General features: G+C 52.1%; 1 protein-coding gene across 6 annotated transcripts; it reads right to left on the bottom strand.

Moving 5' to 3' along the window:
- Window positions 1-87: 87 nt before the first annotated feature.
- EXOC3 (exocyst complex component 3) lies at window positions 88-23,022 on the bottom strand. Of its 6 annotated transcripts, none has more exons than XM_033852718.2 (13): window positions 22,948-23,022; window positions 21,594-21,784; window positions 19,262-19,481; window positions 11,192-11,873; window positions 9,331-9,448; window positions 8,599-8,724; window positions 7,222-7,322; window positions 6,423-6,476; window positions 5,300-5,410; window positions 5,040-5,190; window positions 3,814-3,936; window positions 1,539-1,828; window positions 88-1,053 (listed from the first exon to the last, which is right to left on the bottom strand). In XM_033852718.2, the coding sequence occupies exons 2-13, from the start codon at window positions 21,735-21,737 to the stop codon at window positions 882-884; spliced, it is 2,292 nt and encodes a 763-aa protein (XP_033708609.1). In that variant the 5' UTR covers window positions 21,738-21,784; window positions 22,948-23,022; the 3' UTR covers window positions 88-881. The 6 variants fall into 6 exon arrangements, with proteins under 6 accessions (XP_033708609.1, XP_033708608.1, XP_033708606.1 ...); XM_033852717.2 differs by lacking the exon at window positions 22,948-23,022 and adding an exon at window positions 22,779-22,932; XM_033852715.2 differs by lacking the exon at window positions 22,948-23,022 and adding an exon at window positions 22,475-22,931.
- Window positions 23,023-24,904: the final 1,882 nt, after the last annotated feature.

The following is a 24,904-nucleotide window of genomic DNA, read 5'->3' as shown; positions in this document are numbered from 1 at the left end:
TATTTATTCCAGAAGTAACTCAGAGTGAAAATTCTCTCAGCCAGTGGAAAAATAAATGTAATCTGCATTATCGTAAGGGGCAATGACTAACGATTGTTAACACTCGACTTTATTAATTCAAAAACTGTGTACTGAGCACCGCTACCTACTAGACACTAAGTCTCGTCACAGAGGGAACTGATTAACGTGTGTATTAACAGACAACACACTGGCAAGAAGCCTCGAGGAAGGTCACGTCTCTTCTGAGCAACACTTGTAAGAACACCCTCATGTCTCCATTTAGGTTTTGATCCTTCAAGAAAAAAGTCCCACCTGTGAATTTTTCACCCCTCGTGAGGAGGAAATAAGAGCACAGCATCCACTCTTCCGTCCTGAAAGCCTGTGAGGAAGGAACTGGGACCCTCAGAGCAGCCCAGCACCGCACACGCCACGTCCTGCACGGGAGGAGGAACGGGGCGAACGCTGGAGCCATCCCCGTGGTTCTCTAGGAGCTCGGTTGCCGAGAAACCTGTCCAGCAGGGCGGCGGCGAGGGTAGGGACCACACGGGGCTCACCGTTTACTCAGGGTGCGACTCTGCAATTCACTTGGTGGAAAAGTAAGATGGATTTGCAGGCGGTGGGGATTCACGCGCCACACCCACCCGGTGGCAGGTGTGACCCCATGGGAGGGAGGGAGCAGTGCGCCCACCAGACCGCAGCGGGCTGGCTCATCACCTGGAAGAGACCCTCACAGCGGGAAGCCCTCACGTCCCATCGGAAGTCCAGACTCGACTGAGCAGCAGTTTCAGAAGTGTGTACACAGCACAGAGGCGAGGGGGAGCTCTCCCGAGACAAGGCCGTCCCCAGACACGCAGCTGACGCCTGGTGGGGGGCCCCGCCGGCTACTTGAGGAGCTTGGCCACGTTCAGGCTAGGAACCACGATATCCTTGAAGATGGGCACGTAGTCTGGACTCGCCTGGGCCGGGCCCTGCTCCAGCGTCTCGATGATGGTCTGCTTCATGTCCCGGCTGGCGTCCCCCCGCACGGCCAGCAGCGCGCCGATGTGCTCGTCCCTGGGGGGGGGAGGGGGCGTCAGGGTGCAGCCGCGGCCACTCAGCCTCCAAAGCCGACTCAAGCCCCCCCCGACCCCCAACCGGGCGGCAGGGTTCCTGGAGGTTCACAAAGGCTGGCGGGGAGCCAGCGCCGGGGAGCCGCTCCCCTCGCTTCCTTCCCCCACACGCAGGAGGGGCCCGGCTCCGTTCCCTGGTTCCACCTACACGCGGCACAGGATCAGCCTCCAGAAACCAGTCTGCTCGGCCACCCTCCCATCGGCGCCCGAGCACCAACTGTGGCCTGGTGACGCCCGGGAACCAGGACCCGCGGTGGGGCTGGCGGGCACCGCTGTCATCTCTGAAACCCACTCTGCCCGCATCGCCGTCCGCACGGCATCTGGGGTCCTCACTGGAGCCCGGACCTGCCACACTCACCCGGGAGGCTCCCACCTAATGCCCGGGACCCTCCCTCTCCCCAGCGACCTCAGGAATGTCCCTGCCGCTACCTGATGTCTGGGTATTTGCTGACCAGAGTTGAGACCTCCAGGTAGAGCAGAGAAGGGTCCGTGAGCTTAATGACTTCAGCAATGGCGACGATGGTGTCACAGTGCCCGTCCATCTCCTCACCAAACCCGGCAGCCAGCTTGTGGAAGAGGAAGCGCAGCTGCTCGGCCTCCCGCGCCATGCGCTCGGCGCCCTCCTTGCGCTCCTCGGCGTTCCGGAACGAGATGCGCTTCTGCAGGACGGCCCGCAGGTACTCCTGCACCACGCGCCGGTGCGCCTCGGCGATCATCCGCTACGGGGCACACGGAGAACGGGGTCAGCTGGCACGCGGCCCCAAGGCGAGTCCAGGCCCACGGTGCACGGGCCAGCGCGCTCCTTCCCGTTTCTCATCGATACAAATTTTAGAGTCAACAAAGTAAGCACACCTGAGTCTTTATTACAAATTCTATCTTAGAAAACTGTAGCAGGTTCACCGTGTTTCACGTCTGGGACGCGGGCAGACGCACCAGCCGCATGGCAGCAGCTGGAAGTCGGTACTGCCTGGACACCTCGGATGCTCACGTCCATTCTAGAGAGCCCACAGAATAAAGTACGCCGCGGGGACGCCTGCCTGCAGCCCCGCCAGACACGTCGTTCTGGGCGCGGACCCACTGCAGAGCAGCTTCCCGTCGGGGGCGAAGGGGCAGGTGCCAGGGCGGCACCCGCTTTACTGAGACCCGTCTGGTGACTCACGGGCCCCCCCTGGGGGATCCGGGTCTATTTTCCTCGCCCTGCCCATCCTGCACGCGTCTCTCAGCTTCTCAGCCCAGGAGTGTAGGGTGTGGGTTCAGTGGGAGGGCTGGGGACTCTGGGCCAGGCCCTGCTCTGCCCCTCACAGGCTGAAGGGCTCCACACACACCACACCTCGTGCACAGAGGCTAGTCAACGACCAGTCTCTGGGGGTGGTGTGACGAGCTTCTGGGAAAAGAGGAGCCCCAAGTCCACACGTTTGGGGAAGTTTTGGAGAAGGCCGTGGTTTTCTCCAGAGCCCACCCACAGGTAGACGGACACCTGGCCGTCACCCACGAACACGCGAGCACGACTCTGCTGACACAAGGCGCAGCCTCAGAGTCCCAAGAACAGACATCAGAAGCTCCGTGTACCAGGGAGGCCGGGCAGTGAGGGGGACCCCAAGGGCCCCAAACAAGACAAAGCGAGACGACACCCGGTAGCTGCAGGGACTCAGGCGGAGGCCAGGCTCTTGGCAGAGCAAGTGAGACCGCGGGCTCCCGGCCGCTCCAGGAGGCGAGCCATCTGGACCAGGAGTGGCTGAGACACAAGCCCCAAGGACTTCACACACCCGGTTAGATCAAAGGACAGATGCTGAGAAACATAAAAGGTGGAACCAAAAACTACAAAAACCAAGAAATTCAAAATTGAACAGAGCTGGTCCCACCGACCTCTAACCACCAGAGGCTCCTGACAGCTGTGAAGCGACCAACCAGGTGGATTTAAAACACCTGGGTCTCCCTGCAAGCATCACTTTTAATGGCAGGGTTAGGAGAATTTAAGCTTACGAATGAGACAAAGATGCCCCCGTGCTGGGGGGTCCCAGCCAGGGCAGCGAGACAAGGAGAAGACACGAAGGTACAAGAACCAGAAATGAAATGACACAGTGACGCTGCTCACAAATGAGACAAGCGTCTACAGGGATGCCCAGAGGACCTGGAGACACGTCCTGAAGTGTCCGCACCCAAGCTCTGTGTGTCAAACCACTCACACTTCCATAAACCACAAACAGAAAGGCTGATTTTAAAGCAAAACCCACCCAAGGCCCTGAGAATTCCCCCGCAGAAAGCTGCCTGAGCCCCAGACGGGAACAGGGGCATTTCACGGGCCCTGGAGGGGACCCCAACGGCCGGGGACCCTGGAGTCTCCTGTGGGCCCTGTGCTGAGAGCCGCCCGCTGGCCCCCAAGCGTGGACGTGAAGGGGGAACTGCGGTTCCTGCCCAGCCTCTCATCAGAGCCATGGCCACAGCCCCACCCGCCCTTTGAGGGGTCCCTGCTGAGGAAGTCCCCACTACCCATGGGGTTCTGGGTCTGCGGCCGTGTCAGCGTGGCCTTGGACAGCAAGGTGCATGCCCCATCACCCCCACCTCTGCCACCTTCAGACGGCAACGTCTCCGACCTGCCTGGGTTCACAAAACCACCCGTGAACTTCCGCCCAAGAACTGATGACACCAAATTCTACATAAGATGCCAGGGGACTCAGGCCACATGTGTGCCCCACACTCTTACCTTTCTATATGGCTTTTTAATTTTGGCAAAATCATTAAAATAGTCTTCCACGGTGACACAGATGATGTCTACAGCATTTGATCCTAACAGCCACTTCTTCGTCATCAGCTCATTGAGATGTTGCTGAAAGCACAGACCACAGAAAACACCCTCATGACGGCCTGTCATCGGGAGAGGCACTTGGAGCCTCCTTCCTACGCCCGCCTCATGTTCAGCGATGCTCACGCAGAAACTCTGCAAACGTGTACTTTAACTGTAAAGACTTGTATGAGACGCAAGGGCGGTATCTGTGCGGACACGTCTTCCCTTATTGACCTATTTGTTGTGTGGATGCTCTGTAATTTGTGTACCCAATTCTGATGAACACTTAAAATGTCTCATTTTGCAATTATAAAGAATGCTGCAGTGAATCTGTATATTTTTGCAGGTGAAATTCCTAAAACTAAAAGTTATTAGTCAGAAAGTATGCAAACTACAACCTTGACGACTGTCGCCCTCCAAAACTCGTGCCAACTGCCCTCCCATAACTGTGCCGATTCACGGTTCTACACGGAACACAGGAGTCTCGTGCCCTCGACATCACGTGGTAGCAATGTTCTTAATCCCTACCGTCCTGGTAAGCAACAAAAATATTCAGTTTTAATTTGCTTTTCTTTGAAGAGCAGTTAAGACTGGGCACTCTGTTTCCTACTTAGGACACATGACTCCTTGTTCTGGGAAACAGTTATTCATGTCCCTTGTCTATTTCTCTATTATGTTGTCTTTTTAAGTACACTTTGTTTTCTAAACCATTTCTGAGAAAGTTACAGCTGTCATGAAATGATACCACCCATCACCCCAGGAGCTCCTTCCCTGCAGGACCCAAGATGACCATGATTCTATTTGTTAAATGCACTCTGGTTTCTGCCGGTTCTATATGATGCTGAGCCATTTTCATACCTTCTGAAGTAAACTTACTTGCTCAACACGCACCACGCCTTGGCTGTGACCTGAATGCACTTTGTTTATGGCTGTGCTCTGTGCCTTTGCTCAAAGCCGAGCCCGGCTGTGTGACGGGCGTGCAGCCCAGCTCGTGCCCTCAAGCAACAATCTGCTGATGGCCATAACCAATCTCCTCTCCAATACCAGCTTCTACCCTGTGACCTGCTGAGTGCTCTGGTCTCTAACGCTTCCTGCAAGGGGCTCTCCTTGACGCCACACCAGGGGAGCCGGCCCGTGGCGCCCACCTCCAGGTCCAGGAAGACTTCCTCAAGCAGGCTGCTGCAGCCCTCCTCAGCGATGGCGTCCAGAAGCCCATCCATGCTCGGCTGGCTCAGAGACACGCTTTCGTCCGCGTCATGCTGCAGATACTTTCTTTTCAAACTGACTATGGATTCTCTGCGAGGAGACAGAGGAGGAGACAGAGGGCCGGTGAGGCCGCCGAGCACCCCCGCCCCGCGGCCGCAGCCGAGCGCCCCCGCCCCGCGGCCGCAGGGCCCCCGCTCACCTGAGGGTCCAGCAGTTGTTGATGAGCGCGATCATGTACTGCACGTAGCAGTGCGGGTGCTGCCGCTTCCGCAGGTGCTCCTCCTTGTACAGCTGCGCCTCCTCTTTGTACCTGGGGGACACACGGCCACGTCAGAGCAGCCTCGCAGCACGGCGCCAACACGCAGCCTAACAATCACATTCTGCATCGCTAGCATCTGGCCAGACGAGTCTTCAAAAATAAAGGATTCTAGAGGGGGTGACCTATGCTAATAGAAGTTGATCATCTAAAAAAGATTATTAAAAATTAATTTCGTTATTAGGCTTTGAAATACGGCTCAGTGTTCTGATTTTACAAATATTCTGAAACATTTGTAATTGGGAGAGTATTATTTCGTCTGACGTATGATTCAGCTAGAAACTCATACAATAGTGTTTGGGACACAATCAAATGTTAGATAAAATGTCCTTTTCTGAGACTTTCCCTGAAAAAATCAAACTAAAAATAAATTAGACTCTTTAAGATGTCAAGAAAACAACTGAGACGGCTACATACTTCATTTTTGAATTTATCATGGAGATTCTCAAACATATATGGGAGTACAAGAAAAGCACAACACACCGTATAAATTTGTATGCGTTTTCAATAGATGTGAAGGAAGGAGCAAACTGAAAACTGGCAATTAAAGGGAAGTAATCAAGCATTTATTCTACCCTTCTGTCCAAAGCATGATTCAGGTAACCACACAGCTGAGGCTGCTGAGGAAAACATCTACTTTACAGAACAATACCCACGGGATGACTAACTCAGGCCATGACCCATGGGTGACAGCTGACGGGGATCCTAAGCAGAGGCCCGGCTGTCGGCACCCGAGCCACAGGAGCAGGCTATGGGCAAACAGTAAGGAAACACGGAGGAGCCCCACGGCCTTCAGAGCCAACCTGTGGTTCGTGGGCAGACGGCAGCTTGAGGCCAGGCTGGAGGACACTGGACAGGAGGGTCTGTGCATCTCCACAAGCCAGCGGCTCAGAGCGGGAGGGGCTGCCCTCCGGCACCACAGAGTGCAGGCCTTCTGCCAACCCGGTCTGAACACACAGCTATAAACAGGTGGGTCTGAGACCAGCGGGAAAACCCAAACACAAACCTGGTGTCAGGCGGCCCCACGGAACGCTCCTGACAGATCGGTGGGTTGACGGCACTGCAGTTAGGGTAGGGAATGCAGGGGATGAAACGCCGGGATTTGCTGTAAAGCACAGCTGATCCCTGAACAACGTGGGTTTGAAGTGTGCAGGTTCACTTACACGTGAACCTTTTCAGCCAACACGCACCGCAGCACTGCACGAGCCGAGGCTGGCTGACCTGGGGGTGCGCGACCACGGCAGGAGCGCCGACTGCAAGCTTACGCGTGGATTTTCAGCCGCACCGGGGGCTGTCCCCTCCAGCCCCCACGTTGTTCAAGGGTCAAGTGTACTTCAGCAGAGCGAGGGGGAGGAGAGCCAGATGCGGCAAGGGGGGCTTTACAGGCAGCTTTTGATCTGGATGGTGGGCTAAGCAGGTTTCTAGGCCATTCTTCCTACCTCCGTATACATTTGAAAATCTTCTTTGTGTACAACTTGGTGGGGGGGGAATCCCTGTGGAGGGCACCCCGGGGAATTGGGACAACAGGAAGGCTGACTGAAGGAGGTCCCCAGCTCCAAGCCTGCAGTAGCACCAGCCCACTGCTGAGAACCCCACACCATCACACCCGGGACCCCGGGGGAATGCAACCCATTCAAAAGGCAGATAACAAGAAAGGGCTTGAGTTCTGACTAACGGAAAAAGGTGACTACAGTGAATCCAGGCTTGAATTCTTTTTAATACTAGCCAGGTTGGGATCAACACAGTTTTCCTCTCCATTAAAAAAACAAAACCTACTAAATTAGCACACTGGCAAGAATACATACCTACTTAAAAAAGAATTCATTTGCTGAAGACACAAAACGAGTACCTTTGTTTTCAAATCTTCACTTATCTGAGCAGCGACTTGAAGGTTCTGTTCAAACATCTAAAAATTGGAGAACTGATGAATTCTGACAGAAACTCACGAGGGCGCAGATTTCCCATTATATAAACCCCCCACCTGTTAACTGGTAGTCAGGACAGTCCAAATTCAGAGGAAAAATGACGCCAGGTGAAAAATAACAAAGTTACTTAAACAAACACACAAAACTTTCTTACCAGGTAAAAAAAAAACAAACCCAGGGAATCATTTCCTAATTCCCTGCAAACAGGCTGGTCTCCACAAGGGGGACACGTATGTTCTCATGGGGAGACAGGGAAACGAAGGGTCCGGGGAGGGCGGGTGTGGCTGGGGTCACACGGGTACCAGGGGCTGGGCTGTGGTTTGCGATGTGGGTTTCTTAAGAAGCGCTAGGAGGACACACGCTGGAGCTGGGGGGCCGGACGTGGGAAGGTGGAGAAGCACCAGAAGGCAGAGCTCACCCCACGTGGTCACCGGACGTCAGCTTCCAAAATAAAGGAAAGGTGAAGCCCAACACGTCATGGACTAGTGGGATCACCCAGAGCCTGGCTAGAGCCCCAGCTCCGTGTCAGCAGAAGGAGAGTCCTCTAACGTGCTCGGCCCTCCTACCATCAGCAATGTTTCTCAAAGGAAGGGGACTGGACAGGCCAGACAGAGAGAGCAGGCTACCTGTAAGAACGCACGATGACGCTAAAACCCTAAAAGACTCCTCCCAAAGTACGTCAGATTAGACTCGATCGTGTAGCATTTACGAAGACAAACCTTGGCCATTACATCAGGAAATAAGCAAATTCCAATTTGAGCATCAGACACACATAACACATAATTAGCTTCTGGTTTGAGATCAAAAACCATTAGGAGGGCTTCCCTGGTGGCACAGTGGTTGAGAGTCTGCCTGCCAATGCAGGGGACACGGGTTCGAGCCCTGGTCCGGGAAGATCCCATGTACTGTGGAGCAACTGGGCCCGTGAGCCACAACTACTGAGCCTGTGTGTCTGGAGCCTGTGCTCCTCAACAAGAGAGGCCACAATAGTGAGAGGCCCGCGCACCGCGATGAAGAGTGGCCCGTGCTTGCCGCAACTAGAGATAGCCCTCGCACAGAAACGAAGACCCAACACAGCCAAAGATAAAAAAAAAAAAAAAAAAAAAAAAACCATTAGGAGAACAAAAACCATTAGGTTTTGCGGCCGTGGGTGAAGCTACTTGGCAAGTCTGAGCCTCGGCTGCGCAGCTTCAGAGAGAAGCGGGTTCTCTCCGCCGGCAGCAACTGCGTGCATCTGGGAAGCCCGAGGCCCGGTACCTGGAAGACGATGGCGGGCAGTGTCGTCTGGTAGTAGCCGTCCTGGTCGGCCTCAGGTTCAGTCTCTTTCACCCAGTCCTTCCTGTCTGTTTCCAGGGCTTTCCGCAGCCAGGCAATGATGTTTGACTAAGCAGGAGGAAAGAACAGAACCAGGCTTGGAGTCAACAGGCCGCTCTTCAGTGGAGCAGCTGCAGAAGCCAACACCACCCCCTGGGGATCCCAGGCCCCACACAAGGGAACAATCCACCTCCACGCGCGGGACCCCGCCAGCCTCCCTCAGCTTAACCTTCTGGACGACGGTCATGCTGGAGGACAGGCCAGGTCAGTCAGGACAGGGAAGCACGAGACCTACGCGCCTCTGGCAGGCCATTCACGGAGACCAGACCCCACGGCCGCTACCCCAGCCGCCCCTGCGTCCCAGCACGGCCTTGGCGCCTCTGTCAGAGGCTGCCTGGTGTCAGGCTCCCCACGTCCCAGGAGCAGACCTGACCACCTCATCGTACCCTCGGACCCCCGAGGGCACTGGGCGGTACCCCACCCCCACCCCCGCCGCCTGCCGCCCTCCCACTCCCAGGCTCAGCGCTGTGAGGCGGGCAGGCGCCACAGCACATCCAGGACGCCTCCAGACCCGACTTCTCAGAAAGAGCCGTGCGTCCTCTGGAAGCCCGACGGCCAGGTGGGTCCTGGCTGCAGCCCGACTCGGCCCATGTGGGCCCACATCCCTCCACTCACTGTCAGAGTCGACATGTAGGTGTCGAGCAGCTCGGCGACCACGTCTGGAGAAAGCAGGGGCTCCAGGACCCCGACGTCCACGTCCGGGGCCAGCTCTGCGTTCCCCATCATCTCTGCACTGCGGGCACAGGCGGGAAGGGAAACAGGAAGCCCTCAGGTGGGTGGTGCAGTTCCCCGTCCCAGGGGCCTGCAGGGCAAGGTTTGCTGGCTCCACCCACGGTGCCCCGAGGAAGACCAGGGCCTGGCAGGTAGGAGGTCCCATGAGTTGGAGAACAGACAAGCACTGAATTTAGAAACGTAGGGCACAGGCGCTAATGCCGCTGGTCCAGCAGGACGAGGACCAGAGCAGAGAACACCTGACGCCCGCAACCAAACGCGACTCAGCAAGTGAAGTGTCCGCACTTCCAGCCTATGGGGCTGAAGAAGGGAGGGATGTGAACCAAGCTTCAGAAAACAGTTTTCATAAAAAACAGATAAAAGCCAGGTATGCGGCTGGGTTCCTAAATGTCCGAGGCTGATTGCTCAGATGACCCCTAAGTATGGATTCAGAATGACAATCCTGAGTACTAACAGCTTGTCCTCCACTCCTAAGACATCCAAGGTCTTCCTGAGTGAAAAAGCACTTCATGAGATTCTGCAAATACTAAGAGACCATCTACAACTTAGATTATTTCTGCCCCAAGAACCTTAACTCCGCATGAAAATGTTTCTAGCGTGAAAGCGGTCCAACTTTTCCCATAAGAAACTCCAATACGAAAGGATGTGGTGACCAACAAGAAGCCGTCAGGAACTGCCAAGGACAGAAAAATGCTTACAACGTGGCGAGTGGAAAACAAAATCAAGGCCTAGAACCATGCAGGTCACCCAAATGTGCACCCCGAGGTCTGGCGGCCGGAGCACGGTGAGGGCCCCGACCCCAGTTCAAGTCGCGCCCCCCCCCCGCAAGGGCCATGTGACCCTGGGCGTGTTCCTCCCTGTGCCTCAAAACGAAGATGATGGTGAGAGGTCTTCCTCGAGGGTGGCCTGACGACAGGATCACGCGACGGCAGTGGAGGGCGGCACACAGGAGGCGCCGAGGCCCAGGCCCAGCACGGGGAAGCAGAGACAGCGCCAGCCACAATGAATACGATGTTTTCTTTCCCTTTATATGTTTCCGTGTTGAAATGTACATATTCTCTACCACAAGCAGCTACCAAAAAACAAACAAACACAGACCCCAAAAATCCCCAAACCTTACTGCAAAAACGAGAGGTTTCATTAATTCTACACACTAGCACAAGACAGGCTAGAATAAGACGTGCCTTCCTCTCGCTAGCGAACCCTAAGAGTTTCAGAATGCCCCACCACTGGCTTGTTTTTCAAACCCTACCTCAGAGTAACGCCCGCGCAAAGGGGCTCACAGCCCTTTCAGGAAGCGACAGAGCGTCAAGGCTGAAGCGCCGAAGGGCAGCCGACAAGAAACCAGACTCGGGGGGGGCGGAAGCCGGCAGGGGCAAGCTGCCGTCTCCTCAGCAGCACGAGACTCTGTGCGGGTCTCGGGGCCTCCTGGGTCCACGTGTCCTCACCTGTCCAACAGGTGACACCACCTGCTCTCAGTGTCACCGCGAGAAGGCGGGTCAGGAGTGCAGGAAACGCAAGGCCGAACTGCTCACTACGGACGGACCGGCCAGGGCACAGGCTCCACCCAAATGCAAGAGCGTGCACACGACCAGGGGCCCGACCTCGGGTCACAGGTGGACCAAAAGGGGACGCGTCAGCCGGAAGGCAACGCCCTGAGCAAGAGGACTCGGGGGCCGTTTAGAACGGCTAGTACGCTTCGCCCCCAGGAAACAGGGAACGCCAGGTACACAGGTGGAGTTACCTGGTGTAAGTGTTTAGGACCCAGGTCAGCAGGCTCACGATCTCGTTTGCTTCCAGGTCCTCTGCTGCGAGCTCCTGCATCCGCGTGCTTAGAGCCTGGTGGTACACGTTCAGGAGGCTCCTGAAAATCTGGTAGCGAGGAGGAAAGCACTGCACCATCAGGCTCCGGGCGACGAGGAGGTCGTCCAGGACACACTTCCTTATGATCTCCAGGTGGCGCACGAGCCACATCCTGTCAGACTCCCTGGTGTCCGCCTGCGTGCCCTCGATCCTCGTGGTCACGGTTCTGTCCAGGACGGCGAACATCTTCTCCTTCCAGTTCTTGGGCCTTCCAGGAGGAACGAAGCCAGTTTGCTTCTTTCGGTCAAGTATGCGCCTGTCAATCTTTTCTTCCCTTTCGATGATCCTGACCACGGAGACCAGCAAGGTGGGGTCGCGGCGCACGGTGACCAGGGACCGCTGCAGCACCATCCACAGCTGCTTGGCCAGCTCGTCGGACAGCGCCTGCGTGCTCCCGAAGTAGCTGTGGATGAGGCTCATGTCACGCGCGTTCCCGCTGTCCATGCGGTACTGCTCGTACATCAGCCCGTCGCGGGAGCACTCCAGGTCCATCAGCTTCCGGTGGGCCTGCAGCAGCGCCCCTTGCTCTATGAGGTCCTGGGTCTCCCTCACGATCTCGGGCACTGCGGGAAAGGCACAAGATGGTACCGTGAAAAACCACACGAAGGGCCATACGGGACTCTGGGCAGATGGGGACAAGGGTGACCAGCAACCTGTCTCCCACCTGGACAGCTGCTGCACTGACAGACTCCATCCGAGTACCTGTTTTGGAACTCTGGAGTCTACTGAAGGCATACAACTTCCAGGGAAAGGTGTGAAAGTAAGGTGTGGTTAATACTGGTGCATTTCAGCTCTCAGCACCAGTAGAAAAGTAGAAACTGACTGCAAATGACCAGGAGAGGCACAGGCTCAGAAAGACCTGAGAAGACCTTGAGTTTACATGTCAGCCTGACCCTCTGCACAGACACAGCCTACGACAATCAAAACAACAGAAACAATAAACAGAATCAGCATACCCTGGCAAAGAGGAAAACCTGATTTCCAGAGTCACATGTTATTAGATTCGAACGTCCAACGTTCGACAACAACATCACAAGGCATACGAAGATACAGGAGAGAACGGAGATTCAAGGAAAAAATAAACCAACAGAAATCATCCCCGAGAAGGACCAGACAGATGCTGGACTAGACAAGCCTCTGAAGCAAACTCTTCAACACGCTCAAAGAACTAAAAGAAAACGCGCAGGAAAGTATACGAACTGGATGGAAAATGTACTTCAAATTTTCAAAGCAGATTTGATCAAGCAGAAGAAGGCAACGGCAAACCTGAAGACAGGAAGGAAGTTATCAAGCGTGAGGGTAAGAGGAAAACAACTAGAGAGGAGTGAACAGAGCCTAAGGGGTCTGTGCGGTGCACACTGTGGGAGACCCAGAGGAAGAAAGAAAGATGGGCAGAGCGACTACGGGCACGCTGCGCTTTACCGTGCTTCGCTTTACTGTGCTTCACAGACGCTGCACGTTTTACAAACCGAAGGTCTGTGGCAACCCTGCATCAAGCAAGTCAATCAGCACCATTTTTCCAACATCATTTGCTCACTTCGTGTCTCTGTGTCACATTCTAGTTATTCTTTCAATATTTCAAACTTTTCACTATGATTGTAAGTGTTACGGTGATCCGTGATCAGTCACCTTTGATGTTACTACTGTAATTGTTTTGGGGCACCGAGACTCGTGCCCGTATAACATGGCAAACGTAACTGACAAATGTGGTGTGTTCTCACTGCTCCCCGTGCTCTCGCCCTCTCCTCAGGCCTCCCTATTCCGAGACACAGGAATACTGAAATTGGGCCGATTAATAACCCTACAATGGCTTCTAAGTGGTCAAGTGAAAGGAAGAGTCGCACATCTCTCACTTTAAATCAAAAGCTAGAAATGATTAAGCTGAGTGAGGAAGGCCTGTCGAAAGCCGAGATAAGCTGAAAGCTGGGCCTCTTGTGCCAAACAGTTAGCCAAGCTCTGAAGGCAAAGGACAGCTCTGGAAGGAAATTAAAAGCGGTACTTCAGTGAACACACGAACGGTAGGAAAGCAATACAGCCTTATTGCTGATATGGAGAAAGTTTTAGTGACTGGACAGATCAAACCAGCCACAACATTCCCTTAATCAAAGCCTAATCCAGAGCAAGTCCCATTTCTCTGAAGGCTGAGACAGGTGAGGAAACTAGAGATCTAAAGTCAGAAGCCAGCAGAGTCTGGCTCATGAGGTTGAAGGAAAGAAGCCGTCTCGATAACACAGAAGCCCAAGGTGAAGCTGCAAGTGCCGGTGTAGGAGCTGCAGCAAGTTCTCCAGAAGATCCAGCTGCCATAACTCATGAAGGTGGCTGCACGAAACGACAGGTTTTCAATGCAGACAAAACAGCCTTCTATTGAAAGAAGGTACCATCTAGGACTTTCACAGCTAGAGAGAAGTCAGCGCCTGGCTTCAAAGCTTCAGAGGACAGGCTGACTCTCTTGTTAGGGGCCAATGCAGGTGGTGCCCCTAAGGTGAAACCAATCTTCATTTATCATTCCAAAAATCCTGGGACCCTTACGAATTATATTAAATCCATTCCACCTGTGCTCTATAAATGAACAGCAAAGGCTGGATGACAGCACATGTCTTTACAACATCATCTGCTGAATATTTTAAGCCCACTGTTGAGACCTACTGCTAAGAAAAAAAAGATGTCTTTCAAAACATTACTGCTCATTGATAATGCACGTGGCCACTCGAGCTCTGACAGAGGTGTGCAGCAACATCCTTGCTGTTTTCACGTCTGCTAACACAACATCTACTCTGCAGCCCACGGATAGAGGAATAACATCGACTTGCAAATCTTATATTTCAGAAATACATTTCGAAAGGCTACAGCTGCCATAGATAGTGATTCCTCTCATAGATCAGGGCAGAGTCAATTGAAGACCTGGAAAGGCTTTACCGTTCTGGAGGCCATTAAGAACACTCATGATTCATGAGAAGAGGCCCAAATACCAACATTCACAGGAGTTTGCAAGAAGCTGATTCCGACCCTCGTGGATGACTTTGAGGGGTTCACGACTTCAGTGGAGGAAGTAATGGCAGATGTGGTGGAAACAGCAAGAGAACCAGAATTAGAAGTGGAGCCTGAAGATGTGACTGAACTGCTGTGATCTCACGATAAAACTTTAACACATGCAGAGTTGCTTCTTACGGATGAACAAAGAAAGTTCTTAAGATAGAAACTACTCCTGAAGTTTAAAGATGCTGTGAAAATTGTTGAAATAACAAAGGATTTAGAATATTACGTAAACTTAGTTGACAAAGCAGCAGCAGGGTTTAAGAGGATTGACTCCAATTTTAGAAGAAGTTCTCCTGTGGTAAAATGCTATCAAACAACATTGCTGCTACAGAGAAATCATTCCTGAAAGGAAGAGTCAGTCAACACAGCCAGCGTCACTGCTGTCTTATTTAAGAAACGGCCGCAGCCACTCCAGCCTTCAGCAACCACTGCCCCGATCAGTCAGCAGCCACCAACGCTAAGGCAAGACCCTCCACCAGCAAGAAGATTAGCACTCACTGAAGGTCTGGATGACAGTCAGCATTTCTCAGCAATAAAGTATTTTTTATTTTAGGTATGTACATTGTTTTTTTAGACATACTCGTATCGCACACTTAATAAACTACAACACAATGTAAACATAACTTATATTCAGTGGGAAACCAAAAAATTCGCATGACTCGCTTTGCTGAGATAATTTGCTTAACTGAGGTAGTCTAAAAACGAACCTGCATTATCTCCAAGGTGTGCCTGTATTTTAAATAATGGTCAAAGACTTACTAAATTTGATGAAAGACATAAATATAAACATTCAAGAACTCAACAAACTCCAAACAGAAAAAACTCAAAGAGACCCAACACCAAGACACATTGTAATCAAACCACAGAAAGCCAAACACAGAGAGAGAAATCTTGAAAGCTGCAAGGGAGAAGCAGCTGATCACATACAAGGGATCCTCAGTGGAGTATCAGCAGATTTCTCTTCAGAGACTTTGAAGGACAAAAAGCAGCCTGCTGGTAATATTCAAAGTGCTAAAAGGAAAAAACCCTGTAACTCAAGAATCCTATATCTGGTAAAACTGTCCCCCAAAAGTGAAGGAGAAATTAAGACATTCCCAAACAATAGCTGAAGGAGTTTGTGACCACTGGACCTACGCTGTGAGAAATGCTAAAGAAGTTCTGCAGATGAAATGACACCAGACAGCAACTTGAAGCTGTGGGAAGAAATGAAGGTCTCAGTAAAGGTAAATACATGGGCAACTGTAAAGCCAGTATTATTGTAACTCTTTTTGTTTCACATGATTCAAGAGACTAACACATTTAGAGAAAAAAAAAATTAGTCCAAAGCTAGTACTAATAGAAAGCTAGAATAGCCGTAACTCTGGTTTATAATTCCACATTTTACTTTCTACATAATTTGAAAGACGAACGCATTTTTTTTAAATAGCAACTAGTCTATGTTTTTGGATACACAATATATAAAGGTGTAGTTTTGTGACATCAACAACTGAAAGGAGATGGGAAGTGTTGTATAGGAGCAGAGTTTCTGTATGCTATTGAAGTTACGCTGGTATAAATTCAAATTAGTGTTATAACTTTAGGATGGTAAATGTAATCCCCGTGGGAACAAAAAACGACAATAGCTATAGAATATACAAAAAAAAGGATTGAGAAAGGAATTAAAACACTTTACTACAAAAAAAAATCAACTAAACAAAAGACTATAATGCAGAAAATGACAAAATAAGGGCATACAGAAAACAGTTGGGAAATGACAGACTTAAGTCCCTCCTTACCAGTAATTACTTCAAATGTAAGTGGATTAAACTCTCCAATCAAAAGACAGAGACTGGCAGAATGGATAAAAACACATGATCCAACTTTACGCTGCCTACAGAAGACTCACTTGAGATCCAAAGACACAAATAGATTGAAAGTGAAAGGATGGGAAAAGTTATTCCATGCAAACAGTAACCAAAAGAGAGCGGGGGTGGCCGTACTAACATCAGACAAAACAGATTCAAAGTCAAAAAAGGTTGTAAGAAACAAAGAAGGAATTTTATATTAATAAGACGTTCAATCCAGTAAGAATATACAAGTATAAACATTTACACACCTAATGACCATCAAAATATACGAAACAAAAATTGACAGAACTGGAAGAACAGACCATTCTACAATGACGGCTGGAGACTTCAATATGCCGCTCACAATAATGAACACGACCAGACGCAAGATCAGTAGGGAAATGGGACTTGAACCTCACGACAAACTAACTAGATCTAACAGACGTATACAGAACACTTCACCCGACCCAACAGCACACACAGTCAGTCCTCTTAAGTGCACATGGGACATTTTCTAGGGCAGACCATACCCTTAGGCATGAATTAAATTAAATCATTAGGAATGAATTCATTTAAACCATGAATTAAATCTCAATAGATTTTAAAAGATAAATGTCATACAAAATATCTTCTCTGACTACAAATGGATGAAGTTAAATATCTGTGATTGACAAAAAATTCACAAATTTGTGGAAATTAAGCAGCACACTCTTAATCAATGGGCCAAAGAAGAAATTACAAGGGAAATTAGAAAATACTTAGAGACAAATGAAAATGAAAACACAACATACCAGAACTTACAGTGCTAAGGGCGAAGTACAGCTATAAACACTTCAGTTAAAAGAGAACGATTTCACGTCAACAACCTAGCTTTACAACTTAAGGAACTAGAAAAAGAATCAACTAAACCCTCAACTACAATGGAAAAGAATATGAAAAAGAATATACCTACATATATGTGTATAACTAAACCACTTTGCTGTATACCAGAAACTAATACAACATAAGTCAACTATACTAATTTTTTTTAAAAAAGTTCTTAGAAAAAAAAAAAAGCTAAACCCAAAGCTACCAAAAGGAAGGTAATAATCAAGATTAGAGCAGGGATAAACAGAGAATCGAAAAACACAACAGAAAATCAACAAAACCAAACGCAGTTCTTTCAAAAGATTAACGATTGACAAATCTTACCTAGATGAACTAAGAAAATAAGAAGACTCAAAAACTAAAATCAGAAATAAAAGTGAGGACATTACTACCAATTCTACAGAAATAAAAGGGATTATAAGAGTACTATGAACAACTGTACACCAGCAAACTGGATAACCCAGATGAAGTGCAGATTCCTAGAAACACAAAACCTAAACCACAAAGAAACAGAAAATCTAAATAGACCTATAAACTAGTAAGGGACTTGGGGGAGGGGGCATGGGGAACTATTATATAACGGCTGCAGATTTTTTTTCTTTCAGTGTTATTGAGATAGAATTGACACTGCACTATATAATAGTTTCAATTTGCAAGGTGAAGAGTTCTAGAGATGGATAGTGATGGTTTCACAACGATACGAAAGCACTTCATACTACAGAACTGTGCAATCGAAAATGGTCAAGATGGTAAATCTTATATTATGCATATTTTATAATTTGTAAAAGTGTGGAGAAAAAAACAGGCTGTGTGCACAACACTACTGAATTACAGGCAATGAGAAAAGTCTGAAGGGAGCCAAATAAGCACAACATCTTCCCAATAAAAACATACTCCTAACGAAAACCACATCTACATCACAGCCTCATTGTTCATCAAAGGAAGAAAATTATTTTCAACCTCTGTGGATGGAAAGGTAGCTTTTTGGTCATTTGGCATTAGCGTCCAAGACTGGAAGAAGATGTCAGTCAACAGGAAATTGTAAGAGGGAAATTAACTAAGAAGGCTGGTTGAATGTCATGAAGGAGATTGTGGCAGGTAGACTGGACCAATTCCAGGTCGTCCACAGTCACCAAGAGGAGCTGCTTCCAGAGCGCCCACCACAGTCGGCAGTGCTGTGTCATTCATGCGGGGGACGGAGAAGGGCCCCGGGAAGCTGAGCGTGCACAGAGGGGCGGGGTCAAGTACTCAATAATGCTGCCCTCAGACATGCTGCGGTTCATACGTGGTGGGCTGGTGGGCGGAGGGGAAGAACTGCACCAGGTTCCACGCCGGGGTGGAGCAGAGTTCGGAAGGAAGCGCAGAAAGAACTCGCTGAGACCAGACACCAGATAAAGGCAGGGAAGGGGTCGGACCATCTCAAGGCTTCGGGCTGGGATGATGACCCTGACAGCGGCGAGGGGGCGAGGGGACGAGGGGACGAGGGGACGGGGGGACGGGGGGACGGGGGGACGGGGGGACGAGGGGATGGGGAACGAGGGGACGGGGCGAGGGACTAGCTCCAGGGGGTGGAGCACAAGCGAGGAGGCTGTGCTGAACACAGCAGGGCACCCTGTGCTGGTGACGGCTGACGCTGAGCCCACTATTCCTCCCGCCAGTGAGGTACTGGGACAGGCTTCTGAAAGGGCCCCTCCCGCGCCCTCACCTTCCCCACCAGCCCCAAGGACTCCCACAGGCCCAGCTCCCATGGGGACTGAGACTCCAGAGTGTGCCCTATCCGCCCCCTGCCCTGCCCCCAGCCTGCGACCCGTGCACACCCTTCCTGTCTGGGAACTGCGCCCTCTCGTCCCGTTCGCAGCGCTGCTCTACCCGCAGACCACGAGCCTGACCGCGAGCCGTCCCGCGGGTGGCGCATCTTCATCCTCCAGCACCTGGCCGAGCCCCGCTGAGCCACACTGCAGCGGAGGGAACCATGCTCACGCAGCGCTTGCTCAGTTACCCGTTTCTGTGCCTGTCCTGACCATTTCAGAACCACAAACGTTCTACCAGCCTTTATTTGCTCAACTGACCATCCGCCTGTGTTCAAAATATGAACCCAACTGTGCAGGCAGAAATCACCCCTATGAGCAGGGCGACGACAGCTGCAACTGCCCTGCGGCACCCACAGGGCAAGGAAACGCACACGTGAGTCGTGGGAGAGAGTGCGGCCGTGGCCCGGCTACCTGAGAAGATGTTCTTGAGGTTCTCCACGGCGGCCGCGAGCTGGCTGTGCCGCACGACGGCGTCCTTCACAGCCTTGAGGCTCTCGACGGTGTTGATGCTCTGCCTCCAGTCCTTGCTGACGTCGGCCAGGGACCGCTGGATGTCCTTGACGTCGCTCAGCGCGCTGTGGAGCTGGCTGAGGCCCGTGCGCACCCCGTCCAACTGCGACTGGATCGCGGCCTAGGGAAGACACTGGGTGGGTGAGCAGAGCTGGGACGGCCCCGAGCAGACCTTCCCCAGGACGCTCAGAGTGTAGAAAAGAGGCGTTTCAGTAGTAGAGAACAGTCAATGCCCACAGACAAGACAACAAAACGCAACAAGGATTCCACTGATTCATAAGGTAGCTTTTCCTTTTTCCCATTGCTTCTTAGAACAAAACGTTTTTAAAGCTCTGCTGAGAAAACCTCACAACACCCATCATCCAGCCCCTTGACCTGAGAACGCCAGACTCCCCCGTGGGAATACCCCGAGTCCCGGGCCGCCCCTTAAGTGCGGCCCTTAGAAGGACTCCACACCACCTCTCAGGCACCCCTCAGCCTCCTCACAGGCCTTCACTAGACGGAGAAACCGTCAGGACTCGCTCATCAGCTTGCGCGGAGAGGGTTTTCCTGCCACTCGGCCAGAACCAGACTCCGCTCCGGGACAGCCGGCCCCACGACGCAGAGCTGGTGCACCTGAGATCCAGACTCACTCTGAGAGCCCGTGGCAATGCCACCCAGTGAGCCGTACAGTCAGAATGGAGAGGGCGTGAAGGAGCAGCAGGTGGATGGGAAAAGGAAGGGAAAGTACAGGGAGCACAACGGTGCCCAGGAATACCTTTCACCCACGAAACACTAAGTAGCGTTTAGAAATAGTTAATGATTTCAACAAAACACAACAACTGTTAGCTAATCCCACAAGTTCCTAGAACAGATTAAGATTCTAAATAAGGGCTTCCCTGGTGGCGCAGTGGTTGAGAGTCCGCCTGCCAATGCAGGGGACATGGGTTTGTGCCCTGGTCCGGGAGGGTCCCACGTGCCGCAGAGCGGCTGGGCCCATGGGCCATGGCCGCTGGGCCTGCGCGTCCGGAGCCTGTGCTCCACAACGGGAGAGGCCGCAGCAGTGAGAGGCCGGCGTACCGCAAAAAAAAAAATAAATAAATAAATAAATAAATAAATAAAATAAAATTCTGAATAAAAACGTAGCAGGTCTACACTATTTTTTTTCCTTTTTTTTTTTGGCTGCGCTGGGTCTTCGTTGCTCCACGTGGGCTTTCTTCTAGTTGTGGCGAGCAGGGGCTACTCTTCGTTGCAGTGCGTGGGCTTCTCACTGCGGTGTCTTCTCTTGTGGAGCACAGGCTCTAGGCACACGGGCTTCAGTAGTTGTGGCTCGCAGCTCTAGAGCGCAGGTTCAGTAGTTGTGGCGCACGGGCTTAGTTGCTCTGCAGCACGTGGGATCTTCCCGGACCAGGTATCGAACCCGTGTCCCCTGCGTTGACAGGCAGATTCTTAACTACTGTGCCACCAGGGAAGCCCTAAACCATTTTTTAAATTGACATGAAACTGTTTCAAATTAGTCCAGCAGGTCTTTGGCTGCTTCACTGGTGCAAGCGAATGAGCCTCATCCTGTCTCAACAAACCTGCACTTACCTGGCCGCTAATGTTTTCGACTGGAGAGGTGACCTCACTGCCCTGTCAGCATGAGAAGTAACCTTCCTAAAATGCGCTCTCGAGTCCTCAAGACCGCAGTGCTGCCAGTCAACTACAGCAGGCCACGGTCTCAACGTTTTTACAACTACACCAAGTGTGCGTAATTTTAATAAAACCTCCTCTCTCCGCGTGAATTAAGTTGAAAGCCAATCCAAATCATACAAGATCGATTTTCTTCCTTGCCTCAGTCTCCCACACTCTAATAAACGTGCCGAGCTCTCCTCCTTCCTGCCCCAGGGCCAGCCTACTACAGCACGTGCCAGAACGAGCCAAACAAAATGCTCTCTGGATACGCTCTGCAGAAGAGCTTTTAATGAAGAGAAGCTGTCATTCTTCTAGCGTCCTTTAAAAAGTTAAATGGGCATTTCTGGGTGCTCAAAAAGGTTGTTCCTTTGGTGTTTTCAACATTCCCCGTCTTGTCTGTCAATCTACTGATTGGCAGGATACTGTTGGAAGGAACGTGCTAAGTCAAGGTACGTTCAAGGCTGCCCCCTTCCACGTCATCACAAAGTCCAGTTGTTAAGCAGGAACCAGAAACTTGAGATAAAAGCCTGTGTCCCACCTGGGAGTGAAGCAGGTGCCCATGGCCACTCAGGCCTCATACCTTCAATCTGGCCTCCACAGAGGCCTTCTTCCGGGCCTCTCTTCGGCGATACTGCTCCACTTTGTCCAGCTGGTCCGGGCGCTGAAGCATCCCAGCAACCCTCTGGACCGCTGTCGCAACAGCCTCCCGGTCCGTCTCCTTCATGGCTACAAAGCTGGCAGAATCTCTGCGCCTGTCATGCTAGAGGCATCCTGTGTCCATAGGCAGAGAGGGAACAGGAGGGGGAAAATGTGTTAGGGAGGTAGAAAAGTCAGCAACAAAACTTAGCCCCCTCCACCAACAGTGCTGTTCACAGCGGGGCTCTAATGAGAGCATTCGAGATCATTAACCCAGTAAACCTGAAAGAAAGTTGAACTAGGATTATGAACTGCTCGATAAGCAATACAAACCTTCAGAACACAGTTTTACCTTTAAGCGGACCAGAGGCGATTACAGGTATAAGATACTGACATACAGACAATGCCTCTATGGGGGCCCCAGACTACTCATCGTATCAGATGTCAGTCTCCAGGGCACTTCTCTGCCCCAGATAGGGCCAATTTCTCATTTCCAGAGCCCTCACACCACCCCTTTACACACCAGGGGACAGGGGTGGGGGCCACGCCGGGACACCTCGTGCACACGTGGAGGCACAGGGACAGCACGCACCTTACCCTCCCTAGCTGAGGTTCCAGCACCCGTCCTACCATTTCCCTCAAAAATCACTGTCTGCAGCATCCCAAATTCCGTTTCCTACTGCTCAACAGCCCTAGCCAACAAAGGTGAGAGGGCAGAAGGCACTCTGCTCAGGCGCAGTGCACGGGGCACAGGTGCCTGGCCACCAAGCACACCTGCCTTCATCGCCAGCCCCACCAACATCCCAGCCACGGAACTAGGGACACCTGGTGAGCGTCTGGCAGCGGAGGACTGACTTCAGCTATTGGCCGCCCGTCTCCACGCGTGTTTTCTGTGCAAAATTCTCAAAGACATTTCTCACCCCTCCTCACACGCTTGCAGAGCACCACCCAAGTCCGCGCAGGCCCCCGAGGGCCCTGGACACGAGTGCCTTTCGTGCACGCCCACGGAGCGGGGCTGCGGCGCCATCCCTCCTCGCCGCCTTTCCTGATCACAGGCCCGCGCACAGGGCCGGACACCCGGGGCGGCCGCGCGTCTCCCCGCCCGCCACCCGCGCGCGCAGCTCTGCACCTGCTTCCTCCCTCCTCGCGCGGCGCGTCGTCGGCCCCTTCGCGGACGAGAGCCCGCCCCCGGGACCCCACTGCCACCCGCACCGCCTCCCGGCCGCGCCCGCGCCAGCCGGAGCCCGGGGAAGGGACAGCGGGTGGCGACCGCGACCACCGCCCGGAGACCGCCCTACCGCAGCTGCCTCACTGCGCGTGCCGCCGCCGCCGCCGCCCGGAAGTGAGCGGCCGGCAGGCACTTCCGCTTCCGGCCTCGCGACTGGAAGGGTGGGGTCTGGGCGGTCCCGACGCTGCGTGCCCGGCGCGCGGGGTGAGTGACCTGGCGAGCTGGCTGCCGACGGGTGCCGCCCAGATTGGTGGAGACCGCGCGACCCGGAGGGAGCAGAGCGGGGATGCGGCGCGGCGCGGCGCGGGAGGGCGCGAGCGCACACACACCGCACGCACGTAAACACATACCACAGGCACACGCCACAGACACGCACGTGTAGACACACCAAACATTTGCACACCACACCCAAAGACACGCACCACCCGTATAGACACAGCACACACAGCAGACACACACCGCAGACACATACCACATACAGACATGCCACACACATACGCACACGCCACGCACACACGCCATAAACGTACACACACACACCACACCCACGTGAGCACACACAGGCACACGGGGGCAGGAAGGTGGAGCTGTGTGAGCCCCCAGTTGCTGTGGCCACGTACCCCAGAAATTACCAGTCAGCTGATTAGCGGATCACGTTCCAAGGGCCAGGACTTAAGCACCGTACTGACTCTGATGGCTGACCCCTCTATTATGTCATCTGCACCTAGTAATTTATGAAAATATAGCACCAAGCTGAGAATGAAGAATGTAAACAAAAGTTAAAAGTATGTTTCAAATTCTAACTATAAAGGCAGTTTGATCATCCTCAGTGCAAGAGTGGACCAGGGAAAACAAACGACAAAACCCGAAAAAGCCATACTTCCCAGGTACTGGGATCCCTGGGTCAGGAAAGGCCCCCCAAGAACACATAGCTAGGGGCCTGCGCTTCACTTGGGTTTGGTGTCCTCCTCATCCTAGAAGCTCTCACTGAAACTCACTGCTCAGCAGAAGCAAACCAGGAGCGTTTTTAGAGAGGCCCTCCAACCTTGGCAGGAGTAAAGAAGGGAGCCAGGTGGTTTGCTTCTAAAGCGTCCTGAGAGAACAGAGGTCTGATAAGCTCTAGCTTAGACTTTGTTAAATATGAAGAGAAAGTGCAAGCAATCCCACAGGGACACTAGGAAGAGAAAAGCCAAAGGATCATATGTAACTAGAAACACAAAGTAAGGAGTACAGATATGTTCAGATATATCAGTTATCAGAACACAAGCAAGTGGGGCTTCCCTGGTGGTGCAGCGGTTAAGAATCCGCCTGCCAGTGCAGGGGACACGGGTTCGAGCCCTGGTCTGGGAAGATCCCACATGCCAAGGAGCAACTAAGCCCGCGTGCCACAACTACTGAGCCCGCGTGCCACAACTACTGAGCCCATGCACCACAACTACTGAGCCTGCGCTCTAGAGCACATGAGCCACAACTACTGTAGCCCACGGACCTAGAAGCCACCGCAACGAGAAGCCCGCGTACCGCAACGAAGAGTAGCCCCCGCTCGCCGCAACTAGAGAAAGCCCGCGCGCAGCAACGAAGACCCCACGCAGCCGGGAAAAAGGAAAAAAGAACACGAGTAAAATGGATTTTAAACCAACCAGCTATTTATGAGAAAAATATCTAGAACATAAAGGAACAGGATGGCTAGGTGTGGAGGAGGTTTGCGCGCCGGCTAGTCCAGGCCCGAGAAAGCTGGTGTGGCAATATTAATAGCAGACAAAATGAGCTTTATATCAGAGGCACGGGCAGAGAGAGTCATTTTCTTAAGGTACAAAACACATAAACCATAAAGGAGAAGATAGTTTGCCATGCTAAGATTTTAAACCCTTGTATTTTTTTTTTAATTCTTAGAAGACAAGCCATAGACTGAGAGAAAATCTTTGACGAAGCACTACTATCTTGATTTTAAAATGACACCCACAATTCACCAAAAACGGCAAACAAGTGCAGGACAGACAGTAGAGGAGCAGCCAGCGCACCAGGGA

The sequence above is a fragment of the Tursiops truncatus genome, chromosome 3 (genome assembly GCF_011762595.2).
Source record: "Tursiops truncatus isolate mTurTru1 chromosome 3, mTurTru1.mat.Y, whole genome shotgun sequence".
Lineage (NCBI taxonomy): Eukaryota > Metazoa > Chordata > Mammalia > Artiodactyla > Delphinidae > Tursiops > Tursiops truncatus.
Note: the sequence above shows the minus strand (reverse complement) of the source record. Positions and strands in the feature narration are given on the sequence as shown.